This window comes from Tenrec ecaudatus, chromosome 17 (assembly GCF_050624435.1).
Source record: "Tenrec ecaudatus isolate mTenEca1 chromosome 17, mTenEca1.hap1, whole genome shotgun sequence".
In the NCBI taxonomy this organism is placed as follows: Eukaryota; Metazoa; Chordata; class Mammalia; order Afrosoricida; family Tenrecidae; genus Tenrec; species Tenrec ecaudatus.
Genome location: NC_134546.1, coordinates 42,964,311 through 42,978,438, shown reverse-complemented (window position 1 = coordinate 42,978,438; position 14,128 = coordinate 42,964,311). Strand labels below are relative to the sequence as shown.

The 14,128-nt window shown below is 39.5% G+C and overlaps 1 protein-coding gene across 22 annotated transcripts in view; it reads left to right on the top strand.

The window, feature by feature from the left end:
• The window catches only part of NRXN1 (neurexin 1), a 1,245,618-nt gene extending 1,233,788 nt beyond the window's left edge, over positions 1-11,830 (top strand). For all 22 annotated transcript variants that reach the window (XM_075535230.1, XM_075535229.1, XM_075535227.1 and 19 more), the window contains one exon: positions 11,523-11,830. In XM_075535230.1, coding sequence (XP_075391345.1) covers positions 11,523-11,830 — 308 coding nt within the window. The remainder of the gene's footprint in view (positions 1-11,522) is intronic.
• Positions 11,831-14,128: the final 2,298 nt, after the last annotated feature.

The following is a 14,128-nucleotide window of genomic DNA, read 5'->3' as shown; positions in this document are numbered from 1 at the left end:
CTTTTTCGTTTAGTGACCGTGGGTATTATATCCTCATCTTCTTTTGATACTTCCTGAATCATTTAATGCTTTGCCCATAGAATTTTTCAATATTGCAACTCGAGGCTTGAAATTTTCTTGGGTTCTTTCAAGTTAAGATATGCTGAGTGTGCTCCTGCATTTCAGTTTAATAACTCCAGGTCTTTGCACATTTGAACTTTTTATTCTGAGGTTGCCCTTTGTAAATTTCTTGTCAGCTCTTTGACTTCGTCCTTTCATCCATACTTTAGAGACTCTGTGATTAATGGCAAGTTTCAGTGTCCTCTTATATCTACTTTGATCTTTTCTTTCTTTCCTGGCTTTTTAATGACCTTTTACTTTCTTCCTGAATTATGTTCTTGATATCATTCCATAGCTCATTGTATTTTCTGCCTTTAGTGTTCAATCCATCATATCTGTTCATGAGATGTTTTTAATATTTATTGGGGATAAATGCAAGGTCTTAAGAATTCAAATCCAGAAGTCCACATGGAAAGTCGCCCTTAGTGCTGTTTAAAAAGTTATTTGCTATGAACAAGTCATTGGTCTTGCAATATTCTATCATGCAATCTCTAGCTTCATTTCCACCACCAAATCCATATTTTCCAACCACTTTTCCTTCCTCTTTGTTTCCAGCTTTTACATTTCAATCGCCAATATTTATGAATGCATCTTGTTGAAATGTTTGGTTAATTTCCAATTGAAGACATTGGTAGAATTCTTCCATTTCTTCCTCAACTAGCTTTTGTGGTTGGTGCATAAATTTAAATAATAGTTGTAGTAATTGAATTTCCTTGAAGATGATAGTTATAATCCTATCATGGACAGCATTCTACTTCATGATTGATTTAGCAATGACCTTTTTGACAAGGAAGGTGGTCCCGTTCCTATTGACTCTGTTATTCCCAGCATATTGGATCATGAGTTTCTGTTTCCAAATGTCCAATACCAGTCCATTTCAGCTCAATAGTTCATAAGATATTGATCTTGTTTCACTCCACTTCATTTTTAAAGACGTCCATTTTTCCTAGATTCATACTTGGCACATTCCAAGGTCAGATCATTAGCAGATGTTTGCAGCTGTTTCTCCTTCACTTGCGTTGTGCCCCATCAGCAGATACAGATCCCGAAGGCTCCACTCCCACAGGATTTATCCAGACTCACAGTTGACCATTGCCAACTCCCCTCCAAAAAATCATCTTCTCTGCAGTCACATTTCAAGTGCCCTCCGACAAGAGGGGCCCTTCTCAGGCTCTATCTCCCGCGACATTCTTCCAGTCACAAGGCCCTCGGGAATCTGACGACGTTTCTAAACCAGGCACACGGTTTTCAGCCTCTCCCTCCTCCGAAGTGGGGAGGCTGGTCCTTCTTCATCGTCTGTCCTTAGTCTGGAAGCTCCACTGAAACACGTTCACTTTGGGTGACTGTTGGCATCTGAACTACCAGCGACATAGATTCCAGCACCACAGCCACACGCAAGCTATCACAATACAACACGCTGGCAGACGAGTGGAGAAGGAACCGGGCTCAAATTTGGTTTTATACAAATCTTCCCATGTTTGCTTGGCTCTGTTCTGGCCAGCTCCAGACCGTTGTCTCCCGTCTCTACCTTATTGTGAAGATCCTATGGTCTTTCAGCGTGCCTCCTAAAAGGCCTGGCTCCTCCTCCTTCGGCGCGGATTTCAAATACCTTCAGTCCAGGAGACCTTTCCTTGAGTAGTCTTTCTAAATTTCTCCATCTTAGGGCATACATTGGTTCCTTCTTTTATTAGTTTTTAAATTAACTATTTTTCTGTTTTCATATATGTTGTAATGTCTAATAAATTGTAAGCTTCGAGAAAGTAGGACCTATGATAGTATTGAATCAGTTTTATCTTCAACATCGAATACGGTACCTTTTAGATTTATTAATTCACAATAAATATTTATTGACTGTTTTCAATCCAATTGTTAGCATAATTTTATTGTTCTTCCCCCCTCCCCTACTTCCATAAATTAGCCAGTGGTCACAATTTGGCAAGAACCTTTCAGATACCTTTTTTGTGTGTGTTCCTGTGATCATGTAGAAGCAGAGGGTTGCATGCTCTGTCACCTTCCAGAAGTGGAGCATGCTATGTGATGTATGCTTGCTAGACTCCTTTCCTAATATTTTAGAAACATATCTGCAACGAGCCAAGATGAAAGATGGGCCTCTAGAAGTCAGTTGCTCGCTGTAATTGATTGGCATTACTCAGTGTCAAGATTACAAGCTTGTATTTCTATACAAAGCAGTTAGAGCACAAATGAATGGTGCCGGGTTAGTCTCTGGGCTAGCTTCTTTTAGATCCCCGCCCCCAGTGAGGTGACACAGCAAGTCCATCTTACACACACAGGATTAATTACTTCGGTATAATTAAGTAGTCTTAGGTAGTCAGAGAGACAAAGAAAGTAAGTGCAGGTGTAGCAGCTTTCTCTGACAGGGAGACAGCGCTGAGAACAAGTATGAGGTATCCAAGTTCGAGAATTTCTGTCGGAGCATGCTCTGACCCCAGTGCCTTCGCAGCTTGCCTAGGTATCATCCAGGCAGACCACTGCTTCCGCGATATCCACAACAGATTCAGCTATTTCAAGTTTTAATTTCCAAAGTGTGGATCAATTTTAATCTCTTCAACCCTACTCTAATGATCGGATTTCCAAGTTATCATTTTTCTTTTTTTAATTATAAACAATATTATATAAAATATTATGTGCTTATGTACCAGTGCATGTAAGTCTGTAAACAATAGTCTCCAAACTAAAGCTCCTTGATTAAAATATCTGTGAATTTAAAAATTCTACTATGGTAAATTCCCAGCATCTAATGAATGAAAAATAGCACAATGAATCCTCATGTAGCCATGGACCAACTTCACTTTCAATATTTTTAGATTTAATAGATGTTAATAGATTATTTCCTAAATGTCACTGAAGAATTCATAGTCCTGTCAGCAAAGTTGCTTATTTCCTAAGTAACCATTTCTAGGACTAGACATTAAAAAAAAGAAAGAAAACTCTGCCATTGAGTCAATTCTGACCCTCACGTACCCTACTGGACAGGAGTGAGTGACCTGCTCTATGGTCTTCTGTGGAGTAGGAAGTCTCATCTTCTCTCAGTACTGGACATTATTGCTGTTTAGTTCTTTCTCCATTTCTCTTTTGTTGGTTAAGAAAAAGGTTTGCTTTTATTTTATTTTGACTTTCTCATAAAGTTGAGCATGTTTAATTATCCATTTGGATCTGTTCTTCTCTGTTAACCTGTATATCATTGTGTCTACTTTGTTAAACAATTGCTTATTTTTCATATGACATGCTTAGAGCTCATTATATTTCAGAGGTATTAAATCTTGGCCTGTCATATGCCCAGACAATATCTCCTCCCCTACTCTGTTATTTTTATTTTCACTGATAGTTATATGTATTGGCACATAAAAATATTTATAGTTCAAATATGCTGATCATTTAATTTATTACTGCATTCCATGGCGTACAATTGATGACAGATTTCATCTCTACCCTCAGCCCCACTCCCACCCCCAACCTTTCCTTTAAGCTCACTACATTCCAACTTTCATTTGGTTTCTCGAAAGGAAACTCTCTCCTTCTTCACTTCTTCAAGATCATCTCATGTGATTTGTTTGATTGTTTGTTTCTGTTTTGTTTTGCGCACTTTCCATTCGACTCACCTGGACTCCTTTTCCGGATCTGACAATAACTCTCACGAACTTATACTGATCTTTGATTTCCCAGTCCAAGTCAAGAATCCTCTTTCCACTCCTGCAGGGTGTAGAAAGTTTCCCTCCATTACACACAGTCTAGGGCCACTTTACGGTAAAGCATATTATTCTTTTTGTATATTTCTTTACCTCGACATTGCCTTTTAAGGTCCATGAGCATGGGTGTCCATGTATTTCATTAGCTACTGTTCTCCTAGGCTCTAATGCAGTACCAGGTACGTGGCATGGGTGAATTTCTTAGATACCATTTCAGCAAAGCGGGCATTTAAGTTAAACCTTTAAGAAATAAGACAGTAGGAAGTGCATGTGAAATGAGCAAGGAATGGAGGTAGAACTTTTGATGGTGCATGAGATACCAGTGAAAATGTGACTGTATCTGCGGGCAGTCCATGGAGGGCTATGAGAAAATTCAACTCCTTGAGACTTCCAGTTGTATCTAGAAGAATTTCACTGGTGCCGTGTAAGAAAGCCCGTGAAGTGTGTAGCTGACTCAGCTGTGTACTACATCCTTTACGAAACATATGCTAATGAAATCACAAGCTTCTCTCAATGATATGACCGGGATGTTTTCCCCAGAGGTGAAGGACAATGTGTATGTTTCTCATACTCGAAGTCAGGCTGTGATTGTCCATTGTGTCTTTTGTTCCATGCGATGCCCTCTAAAGAAGTGGTCTGCTCTAAGACATGGGATTCTGTCAGGAAAACCTGGAGAGAATCGATCTGTGCCTAACAGCTTTCCCCGGGCAATTCCTAAATTCCTTGACGAAAGCAATGATTCTCCAACCCTCAGCTGCAGCTCCTGCAGGTTGCTTCAAACATTTGCCTTCGTGGCTTTGAAGATGGTAGAAAAATATTTCAGACCCAGGAGCCATGCAGCGGGCAAAGGCTTATTGATTGACACGTTCTTTCTTAACCTCCAATTCACTGGGGAAGAGCCAAGCTGTGTTGGACATGCCCCCTTACCTGACCTGCAGGGTTGAATTTCAGAATGTGCAGGGCCTGGGTAGAGTTAGTAGGAGGGGCGGAGGATGGCAGTGGTCTGAACCATCCTGCGTCCATCCCTTTTTGAACCACTATCTCAGGAGTCCAAATTAACACATGTCATCGAAACCGCTGCCCACCTGCTTGCTGCACACGTGGCATTTAAATATGAATTCGTGTGATTTCATCATAGTTGTTTCTTGTGGTAAACACTATATTAAAGCACCCAAATGGAAAAGCTTTTTCTTTTTGAGATAAGGGGGGGGGGGGGGAACTGTGTTAATCTCAATTCACAAACACCCCAGGAGTCTACAATTCCAATTTTCTTTTCACAGTATTAATGAAACCGGGTACCGGTAAAGTCAAATCTTCCCCTGCAAATCTGAAACCATTTTCGAAACTACCCTTGAATTATAATAACTCCTACATCTTTTAAGACGCAGTTCAGAACTCTCATCTAATGAGCTCATTTTAGGAAACGCTTTTTCCTCCACGGCGTGGACACAGAACTGTAAAATCGATTACTTTTAGTTTAATCTATGATAAAACCAAATAGACTAGTAAAAGATTCTTAATGAGAAAAAAATCAATAAATCCATCTTGCGCACAGTTTGAAAGAAAGGAGCACTGTAGGGCAGGCTAGCTCATACGTCAGTGAGCAGGATGATATGTGGGTCACTGTGAGGTTTTATTATCCCTTGCATACCTCTCCTGCTCTGGAATAGATGGCTCACATGACATCCTTTGTCACTGTTCTGTTATTCCTGATTTTTCCCCCTAAAGTTTGGTCATCTTTCTCTCTCGCTTGCGATTTCCTTTAAAACTCAAAATCTGAATTGCTTTTAGATCAGTATATAGTGAACGTCTTGCTTCATCCTGGATGTGACAGGGTCATGGTTGATGACATACCTAGGCACCAACAGGCTATCTGGAAGAAATGAAACTAGCAATAAAAATTGCCTGGAAACCACAATTTCACCCTGCAAAGCTAACTTTGGAAACAACATAAATATAATAAGATTACAGTGAGCGAACAGCTCATCCAAGGATACTAAATAGGTTCATAAAAGTGACAATTTGAGTGATGAAAAGAGCTTATGATGGCGTAGTTATTGCCTTGGTGAACTCATCAATGGAAATGTAAGGGCCCACTGCTCACCAAACCCTTATTGTATGCCAAAGGAATTAGGGGAGTTAGCATCATTTTTAGCACAAGACTGTAGAAGCATAAATAAAGAACAATTTTAATTTTTAGTAATGAGATTTTATTATTGCTTCCAATCTCAGAAGATAGAGGAGCCAAAGGATGGCAGACCTTTTTCTACAGTGAACTGAAGCTCTTCAGGGGAAAAACGCATCTGTATTACAAAATGTATCTGTCAGTAGGTTCAGTCATTGCAGACCGTCAGTAAGGAACCCATGTGCAAAGTAAGCAGAGGCTTTTCATGTCCCACTCGTCAATTATACAACTATACAATATCAAATTGGTAAATACATACCGGCTCTGGGGCCAAGCTTAATGATTGTATGTGCACCTCATACCCTCCACCTGCTTTTAAAAAGCAATAATCAATTTGTGTTTATTTTAATAAATCATAAAATATTCTGTAAATCATTTTTGAAGTTAAATTCTATAGTAAGGCATGACAATATATAACACAAAGATGATCCTTAGGTGAACCAATCCCACTTAGGCATTTTTGATTGTAAGGAATATTTTACACTGTACTGAGATGTGCGAATGGAAACTTGGCAGTAGGTTTTGTTCCTCGCTCACTGTCTTGATGACGAAGGTCCCGTTCCAAGAGAGGGCGGGTTCTAACCTTTTCCAAACGAACGTTCTTTATTTTAAGAAGCAGAAGGGAGACATCCTTGAGAGGCACACTCTAAAGTAAGTTAGTGGGTAGAGAAAGGACACAGAAAAAGAAGGAGAGGAAAGGAAGTAACAAAGTTCCTTTAAGGGAGCTGGAAGGGACGGACCAAAGACAAGAGACAGAACTGAAGAAGGGAGTCTGTCCCCGACTGCTCCCTCTGCTCGACGCTGCAGCTGTGTGTGTCCCTGAACCGCCCTTGTGCTGGGCTCCTTCTTCACTGGAGCACATTAGCCTCCATCCAGAGGAGTCCTATTCTTTCACACTTACAATGCCAAGGAGTGTTATAAAATAATGAAAACAACACACATTAGGACCACTCTTTGGCAGCAGTTTAAAATAATTTCTCAGCAAATTGAAAGATTAGCTATATGTTTAATGATTTTTTGCCTTTTGATTTTTACTGCATAGCAAATATTTACATTTACTCTTCTTTTTTATGAGACACTGTGTAGAAATCATGACTTTTAGAAAAATGAATCCAAGACTAGTTCCAAGAAGATAGAGCTAAAAGATATCTCCCATGCCAAACTCTTCTAAAAACATGGTACTATCCCTGCTGTCATTGTATTATCCCTGATGTCATTGTATTATCCCTGATACCAACCAACACCCCTCGCCTTAGTATGTTCCCCTACTGCCAGGGGCTCCATTGGTTGCAATGGTCACACAGAACTCAGAGAATGCAGACAAATGACTCACGTATTGGACATGCTGGGGAGTCCCAAATCCAAAGCTGAGAAGTCCATATAGAAGAGCCTCCTTATCTACAATACTGTGGAAGCTCATGAACTTAGGTCAGGCAACAGGCTGACACTCAAGACTTCAGAGTCACTACTCACGTATAAAAAAGCCAACTAGATTTTGGATCCAAAAAATGCTACCCATTCCTCACTCCCCTTTGTTAGGGCAGTGAGATCCCACCTGTTCCCTCTGAGAAGGGTCGCCTTCCAACCAACAGCATAGCAAACTTAATAAACGCTTCGAACAATCGCTTGTGGCTGAATCATGGAATCCAATCAGTAGCATCCCTTACCTTCTTACCTGGATCCATCTTCTCACTCTAAACCCAAAAAGCCATCTGATGGGAGTAACAAAGAAGAGCCATAAATAATCTGCACCGCACACTGGAGTATGTCTCTCATACCTCTGACATTTGTTTCTCCTGAATGAATCACCTTTTGAATAAATGTGTTAGCAGTATCACATAAAGACAGTGATAGTGGTTCTTAATCCTTGGCACTCATGCTTACCTAAATAACCATGCTGTTCTCCTTTGAAACGTGTGAGATGAGGTAATAGGATGGTTGCTGACTTTTCTTTTATTGGGCCTGTTTCAGAAGCTTTCAATTTAAAGAATAATCATAGAGCTAGCATACAGGTTTTCTAATCAATATATTGGCCAAAGTCAACCATACTTTAGATCAGCAGACCTGGCCAAGGATTTGGGGAGCAGGAGAGGTAAGAGAGAGGCAGAAAACAAATGAGGCATATCCTTTAAAATAAATTCTGATCTAGTGTTTGAGACAAAGTCATAGTCTATTGTATATCGATTCTTGAATGCTAAAGATCCTTAACCTTCAGGTTTGAAACAGAAGCAGGAAAAAACAACCTGATCAATCAAACGGAAGCAGCTGCATGTTCCATACAGACCTGTCGTGGGTCTACAGAAAATTATCCTACTACAGGAAATTTAATGTAAACTCGGGGACAAAACAGGATAAAATACTTCCACATGGATCTAGATTTTAGTGTGTGTGTGTGTGTGTGTGTGTGTGTGTGTTAAAGGTTTTTTTCCCCCTTCATTAACTGGAATTTTAACATTAATTTGTTATTGTCTTATATGCAGAGTTGTTTTGAAAAGATTAAAATATTTGAAGAGATGAAAGAATTGAAATTATTGGGCAAGCTAGTGCATTGTGAGACCAATTCTCAACTGGTACACACATTCATATATATACATATATTCTAAGCATAAAAAAATTAAAACCCTGCATTCCGTGAAAACCCTGGAATTTAGTAGCATGAGCTGTACGGTTAGAATTGTACCTCCGCTCCCGCTATTCTCTTCTGATAGACACACAGAGTGATATAATTGTGTAAATGTGTTTCAAATTAAAGCACTCCATCAGGTGAGAAAAAATGATTGAGGTAATATTGAAATAAAATTCCTTGTTTCAATTCTCCAGCCTCTGTGATAAAAGAATGTTCTACAAAATGAGTAGTATAACGTGATCATTTAGCGAAGCTAGCAGCTGAGCTAATTGGCAGAATTTGGCAGCGATGCCTGCATTGAAAGGGAAAGTGCCCCCTTTAGTCTGTCGGGTAGTGACAGAGTTCCTGCAGTAGGTTCTAGTCTTCTTGAGAGGAAATTAATTTCCTGGAATCAAATATGTTGAATTATAGTCTTTGTCTCCTTCTGCTTTGGCCACAGAAGCAACTCCCGGGCTTTTTATTCAGCGACATTACACGGGCTCGGGTAAAACAAGCAGGGACATATTCGGCATATGAAGGTTGAACGTGCTATGTTCAGTAACTCCGGAACACAGCATATTGCCATTTGGAGACTGGAAGCTATTCCGTTTAAGTCACTGTTCCTGGAAACAGTTATGGTCTCAGAAACCCACAGGGCAGTTTTAGCCTGTCCGAGAGGGTTGCTATGGGTTAGGCTTGACCTGCTGGAATTGAGTTGTGTTTGTAAGGAACGGAACAGCAAGAAAGCCCCCTGCCGGTAGAAGAAACCACAGCCCATTTTGGAAATGGGGTTGCAACGTTGTACCGATATATATGTACATAGGTAAAGATACAGACATGAGATCTTGCAGAAATATTGAAAGCAATTGTTAAAAAATGGTTTACCTCAGCAACTCAACTCACTGCCTTCGAGCCAGTTCTGACTGACAGAATTTGAATTTGTTCTGTGGGGTCTTGAGACGGTAAATCTTTATGGGAGCAGAAAGCCTCGCATTTCTCCCACAAAGCACTCGATGATTTCAAACCACTGGCTGAAGTTAGCAGCCTAACTGATAACCCACTGTGTCATGAAGACTCCTTACATAATGAGAGGAGTAAATAGAAGCACAACAGCAGTCTTCTAAGATTGTGCGTGTGTGTGTGTGTGTGTGTGTGTGTGTGTGTGTGTGTGTGTCTTTAGCTGAGATGCATGCAATTGGGAGGCTATTTAACTTCAGTCTGCATAAGTCAAAAGAAAAAAGTGTTTGGAGAGTTAAACGGTGTAATTTTTATAAGCTCTCACAGACCATCCTTTTCTGTGGCACAAGAGAGAGCATGCGGATATACGATAGAAAAGACAACACATGCATGAGCTGGAGTCACACGTGGGATAGCATTCTCTCTATCCAGCATCTATTCTTCAATAAAAATCAAGCTTAGTAGGGAAAGAGACTCTTAGCCCCTCCTCTCTATCGCTTCCATACCCCGCCTTCTCTCTCAATTCCAGTACCACCTCGGCCATGGAGAAGACATTGCGACACCTGTAATGCATTTCTTGTACTTAATACACTGTGAGCAAAACTGAGTGAGGCTATTGTTAGTTGAGTCGAGGTAGCCATTTATTTATTGATTATTATGTATGGGGCCCTTAATGTTGACTGAACCCAAATCTGGAAAGCAGTTAGAAACCCAGAGAAGGGGACAGAAAGGGTGAACCGATCACAATGAACAGCATATCACTCCCTCCCATGGGCATGGACAACAGAGAAGTGAATGAAGGGAGACAGCTGTTGGTGTAGTACATGGAAAAAAATAATAATTTATAAATTATACCAAGGGCTCATGAGGGTGGGGAGGGGAGAGAAAATGAGCTGATACTAAGTGCTCAAGTAGAAAGAAAATGTTTTGAAAATGATGATGGCAACATATATACAAATGTGCTTGACACAATGGATGTATGTATGGATTTTTTTAAGAGCTCTAAAAGCCCCCAATGAAATGATTTTTTCTAAACAAGGGAAAATATTTTCTTGCTTCTCTCCAAAGGTTAGCTTTTTTTAAAGCATTTTTTCTACCATTTCTACCAAATAATATACATACATCTTTATATGAACTAATGCCATCAAAAAAGAAAATTGGTTTTAATTAGTCTGTTTTAATTATATAGACATGCCTACAATTACACTTTAAAATGTAAATATTTGTGCTTTTCAAAACTCCTAGACTCATTCATGTACCATATTGTTTCATTATATCTCTCGGTTGATACACTAAAGGAATTCAGCTTTTAGTTATCCTGATTCCAGAGTCTAGAGCGACTGCTCAGTGTTGGGTGATGACATTAATTTGCTTCTTAAAATGTCTAAGTATTATATTTAAAAGCCATAGTACTATATAGTAGAGCTGTTCTCATTCCAGTTTACTTGATAGGCTTGTAGTTTTCCATCCAATACACAAATATGTAACTCTTTAAAGCTCAACTGAGCCTATTCAGGTCTGCACTTCAAAGACCCCATTAACAACATTGTTATGTGAGACAGAAAATGTAGCGAAGTACCTTTCGCCACATGCTAGATTCACACTTTTGCCATTGAATGGTTTCTAACTCAAATGACCCCTTGTGACAGAGTGGCCTCAGCCCATGCGTTTTCTCCATTACACTCTTTTTAGAGGAGATCGCCAGAGACATATCCCAGTGAGGCACTGGTGAGCTTCCAGCCCACAATGAGTGCTTAGCTGGTGATCGGTTAGGGCATCTCTGTTTCATAGTCCTCCGCTGTGAGTGACCGTGATGCACACATGGCTTGTGACCTTGATCAGCAGTGTACGCTCACCAAAGGAGTAGGTGCTAATCGGTTAGCCACAGATAGAGATATGAATTGTCAGTGTAGCTCTCTGTCCTGTAAACCTCACAATCACTTTGTGTTTGCTCTTCTCTTTCCTATAGCCAATCCCACCCGAGCAGGCGGAAGAGAGCCATACCCAGGCTCCGCAGAAGTGATCCGGGAATCGAGCAGTACCACGGGGATGGTGGTCGGGATCGTGGCAGCCGCCGCTCTGTGCATCCTCATCCTCCTGTACGCCATGTACAAGTACAGAAACCGAGATGAAGGCTCGTACCACGTGGACGAGAGTCGAAACTACATCAGTAACTCAGCCCAGTCCAACGGGGCTGTGGTCAAGGAGAAACAGCCGAGTAGTGCAAAGAGCGCCAACAAAAACAAGAAAAACAAGGATAAAGAGTATTACGTCTGATCCCACGGTCGTAAAAGGACGCTTGTATAAAAATAGTCTTCATTTTATCTGAGACATAATATAAACTTATTTACTTTCCTTTTTATGAAGCACATACAAAAAGAAGACAGGGAATGCAATCAGGAGGGAAAGACTTTTTAAAAAATAAAACAAGTATCTCATGCTCTTGTTTCTCAAAAAAATAAAAAGAAAAAAAGAAAGAAAAAGAAACAAAACAGGGGCCAATCAATTCCCTCACATCCACAGTGTTTTCATTTCCTCTGCCTGTGTTTCTGTTGCTGGGCACTTCTTAAGACAGTGACGACTGCACGAATTCATAAAGCAAAGGAGTACTCCAGCAAGGCACAACACAACAACAACACAACACACAACACACACAAAAAGAAGCTACCTATGATCCTGGATTTAGCCAAAGTGCTAGTGCTTTCCTGAGAAGTCAGTTAGCCCAGTGGCCAGAAAAGACTCTGGGATTTTGAGGGACTTGGACCTGCAGACCCTTCCGCGTTTGCCGCCTGGCAGTACTGGAGCACCGGTTGGAACCTGCGTTATAAACAAAGTACTGGCTTTTTTTTGAAGACTTGTGTAGAACACATTCAGAAAGCCCCTTTCTGGTTGTAAGGGAAAAATTAAAATTAAAATATATAGTACGGAGGCCTTATTTTCAAAAATGTGAAATATAAGGCACATGTTCACACAAATTTAAAAATTAAAACAAGAGGGCATAGATGCGATCATTGGGAAATTTTCATGCACGCTTAATATGTTACTACATATGTTTATATAAAAATCCATCTCTGTGCTTTCTGGACTGTGATAAGTGACGTTTTATAGCCTGTTGTATAGAAAATGCAAAATATATCTCTGCTCTTCAGCCATTTTTGGTAAATTCAATGTTATAAGTGTTGCTAACTATAGAGAGTTTTATGACGACTGGAGCAACAATTATTTCAGTTTGGGGTTATTATTTTTATTTTTGCCACCATTATAGTTGCCATAATTATTTACTTTAAAAAATAGAGTGTAGTGTTTATTCTAAGGAAGATATGTATGAATGTATATAAAAAGACTCAAATACTTTTTTTCTTACACGTACAGCCTTCATTCTGTTGCAATTAAATTTTAGTATTTGTACGAAAGGTGTGAATTAGAAGGCAAAATATATACATATATCTTATAATATTCTTTTCTCCCTCAAATATTCATATTTCCCACACACATTTGCCATTTGTGATCACACATATGCATAGCACACACACACACACATCCTGATATTGCTAACATTGGAATTCATTGAATATGATGGGAAACTCAAACATGCATATCGTACCAAATATTTACTGACAAATTGAAAAGCAGGAAGGAAGATCGTTGTGCCAAGATTCTGATGACAAATGGGGTGATTTGCTTCAGTGAGATCTTGTTCCCAGGAAACCCTGAAAAAATTTTTGTCCCTAATGAATTGGAACTTTTTCTTATCAAATAAAATATTACTGGTTATACTGCTGCATGAATATGAATCATTACATGGGCAGGTTGTGGAAACAAGGTTGGTTGATCTAAGAGTACATCTTCACCCTGGCTGCTGCAATGAACAACTTTTGTTTCCAAGAAAATAAGATGTCTATGTTCTTTAAACCTGATGTGCATGATAAACCTGTTTGGAAAGGGAACACGTTCTCAAGAAAGTATTTTCAGCAATTTTTAATTCTGTATTATTACCCTTCTTAAAAAAACCCTGTTGATTATTGATCATACTTTAACATTTCTGGTTTTACATATAAACCATTAAATGTAGTGTTAGTTTAACACACATTAAGTAGTAGAATGTTTGGAGTATACACTTGTTTTGCATATCGATTCAACAGTGATCATAGCAATAAATGGTCAGCATAATAAGGTAATGCACAGAAAATGCATTATAGATGTGAGGCGATGCAGCAGTAAAAACTGGCTGCATTCCTAGCCCGTCTCCTGAAAGAGATATCTTACAACCATATTTCATAGAAGAGGAGAACACATTTACGAATAGCTTTAATCAGCAAAGGCAAAAAAATCCAAAACCTCTTTTGTGATACTTTAGTTGACTTAAAGAACAAAAAGGTTGAGCATTGCCCTGGGGTTTCTGACATGGAGCATCTTAGAGATGTATGTAATTCATACCAAGACATCACTGTCGAGGACTGGCAAGTCATTCCTGCGTATGGAGAGTCTGTAGGGCTTTTCATGACCCAGAGAGTAGACCTTATAACGTTTAATATCCATTACTTGTGTTTTATTCTCTTTTTTTTTTTATAACTT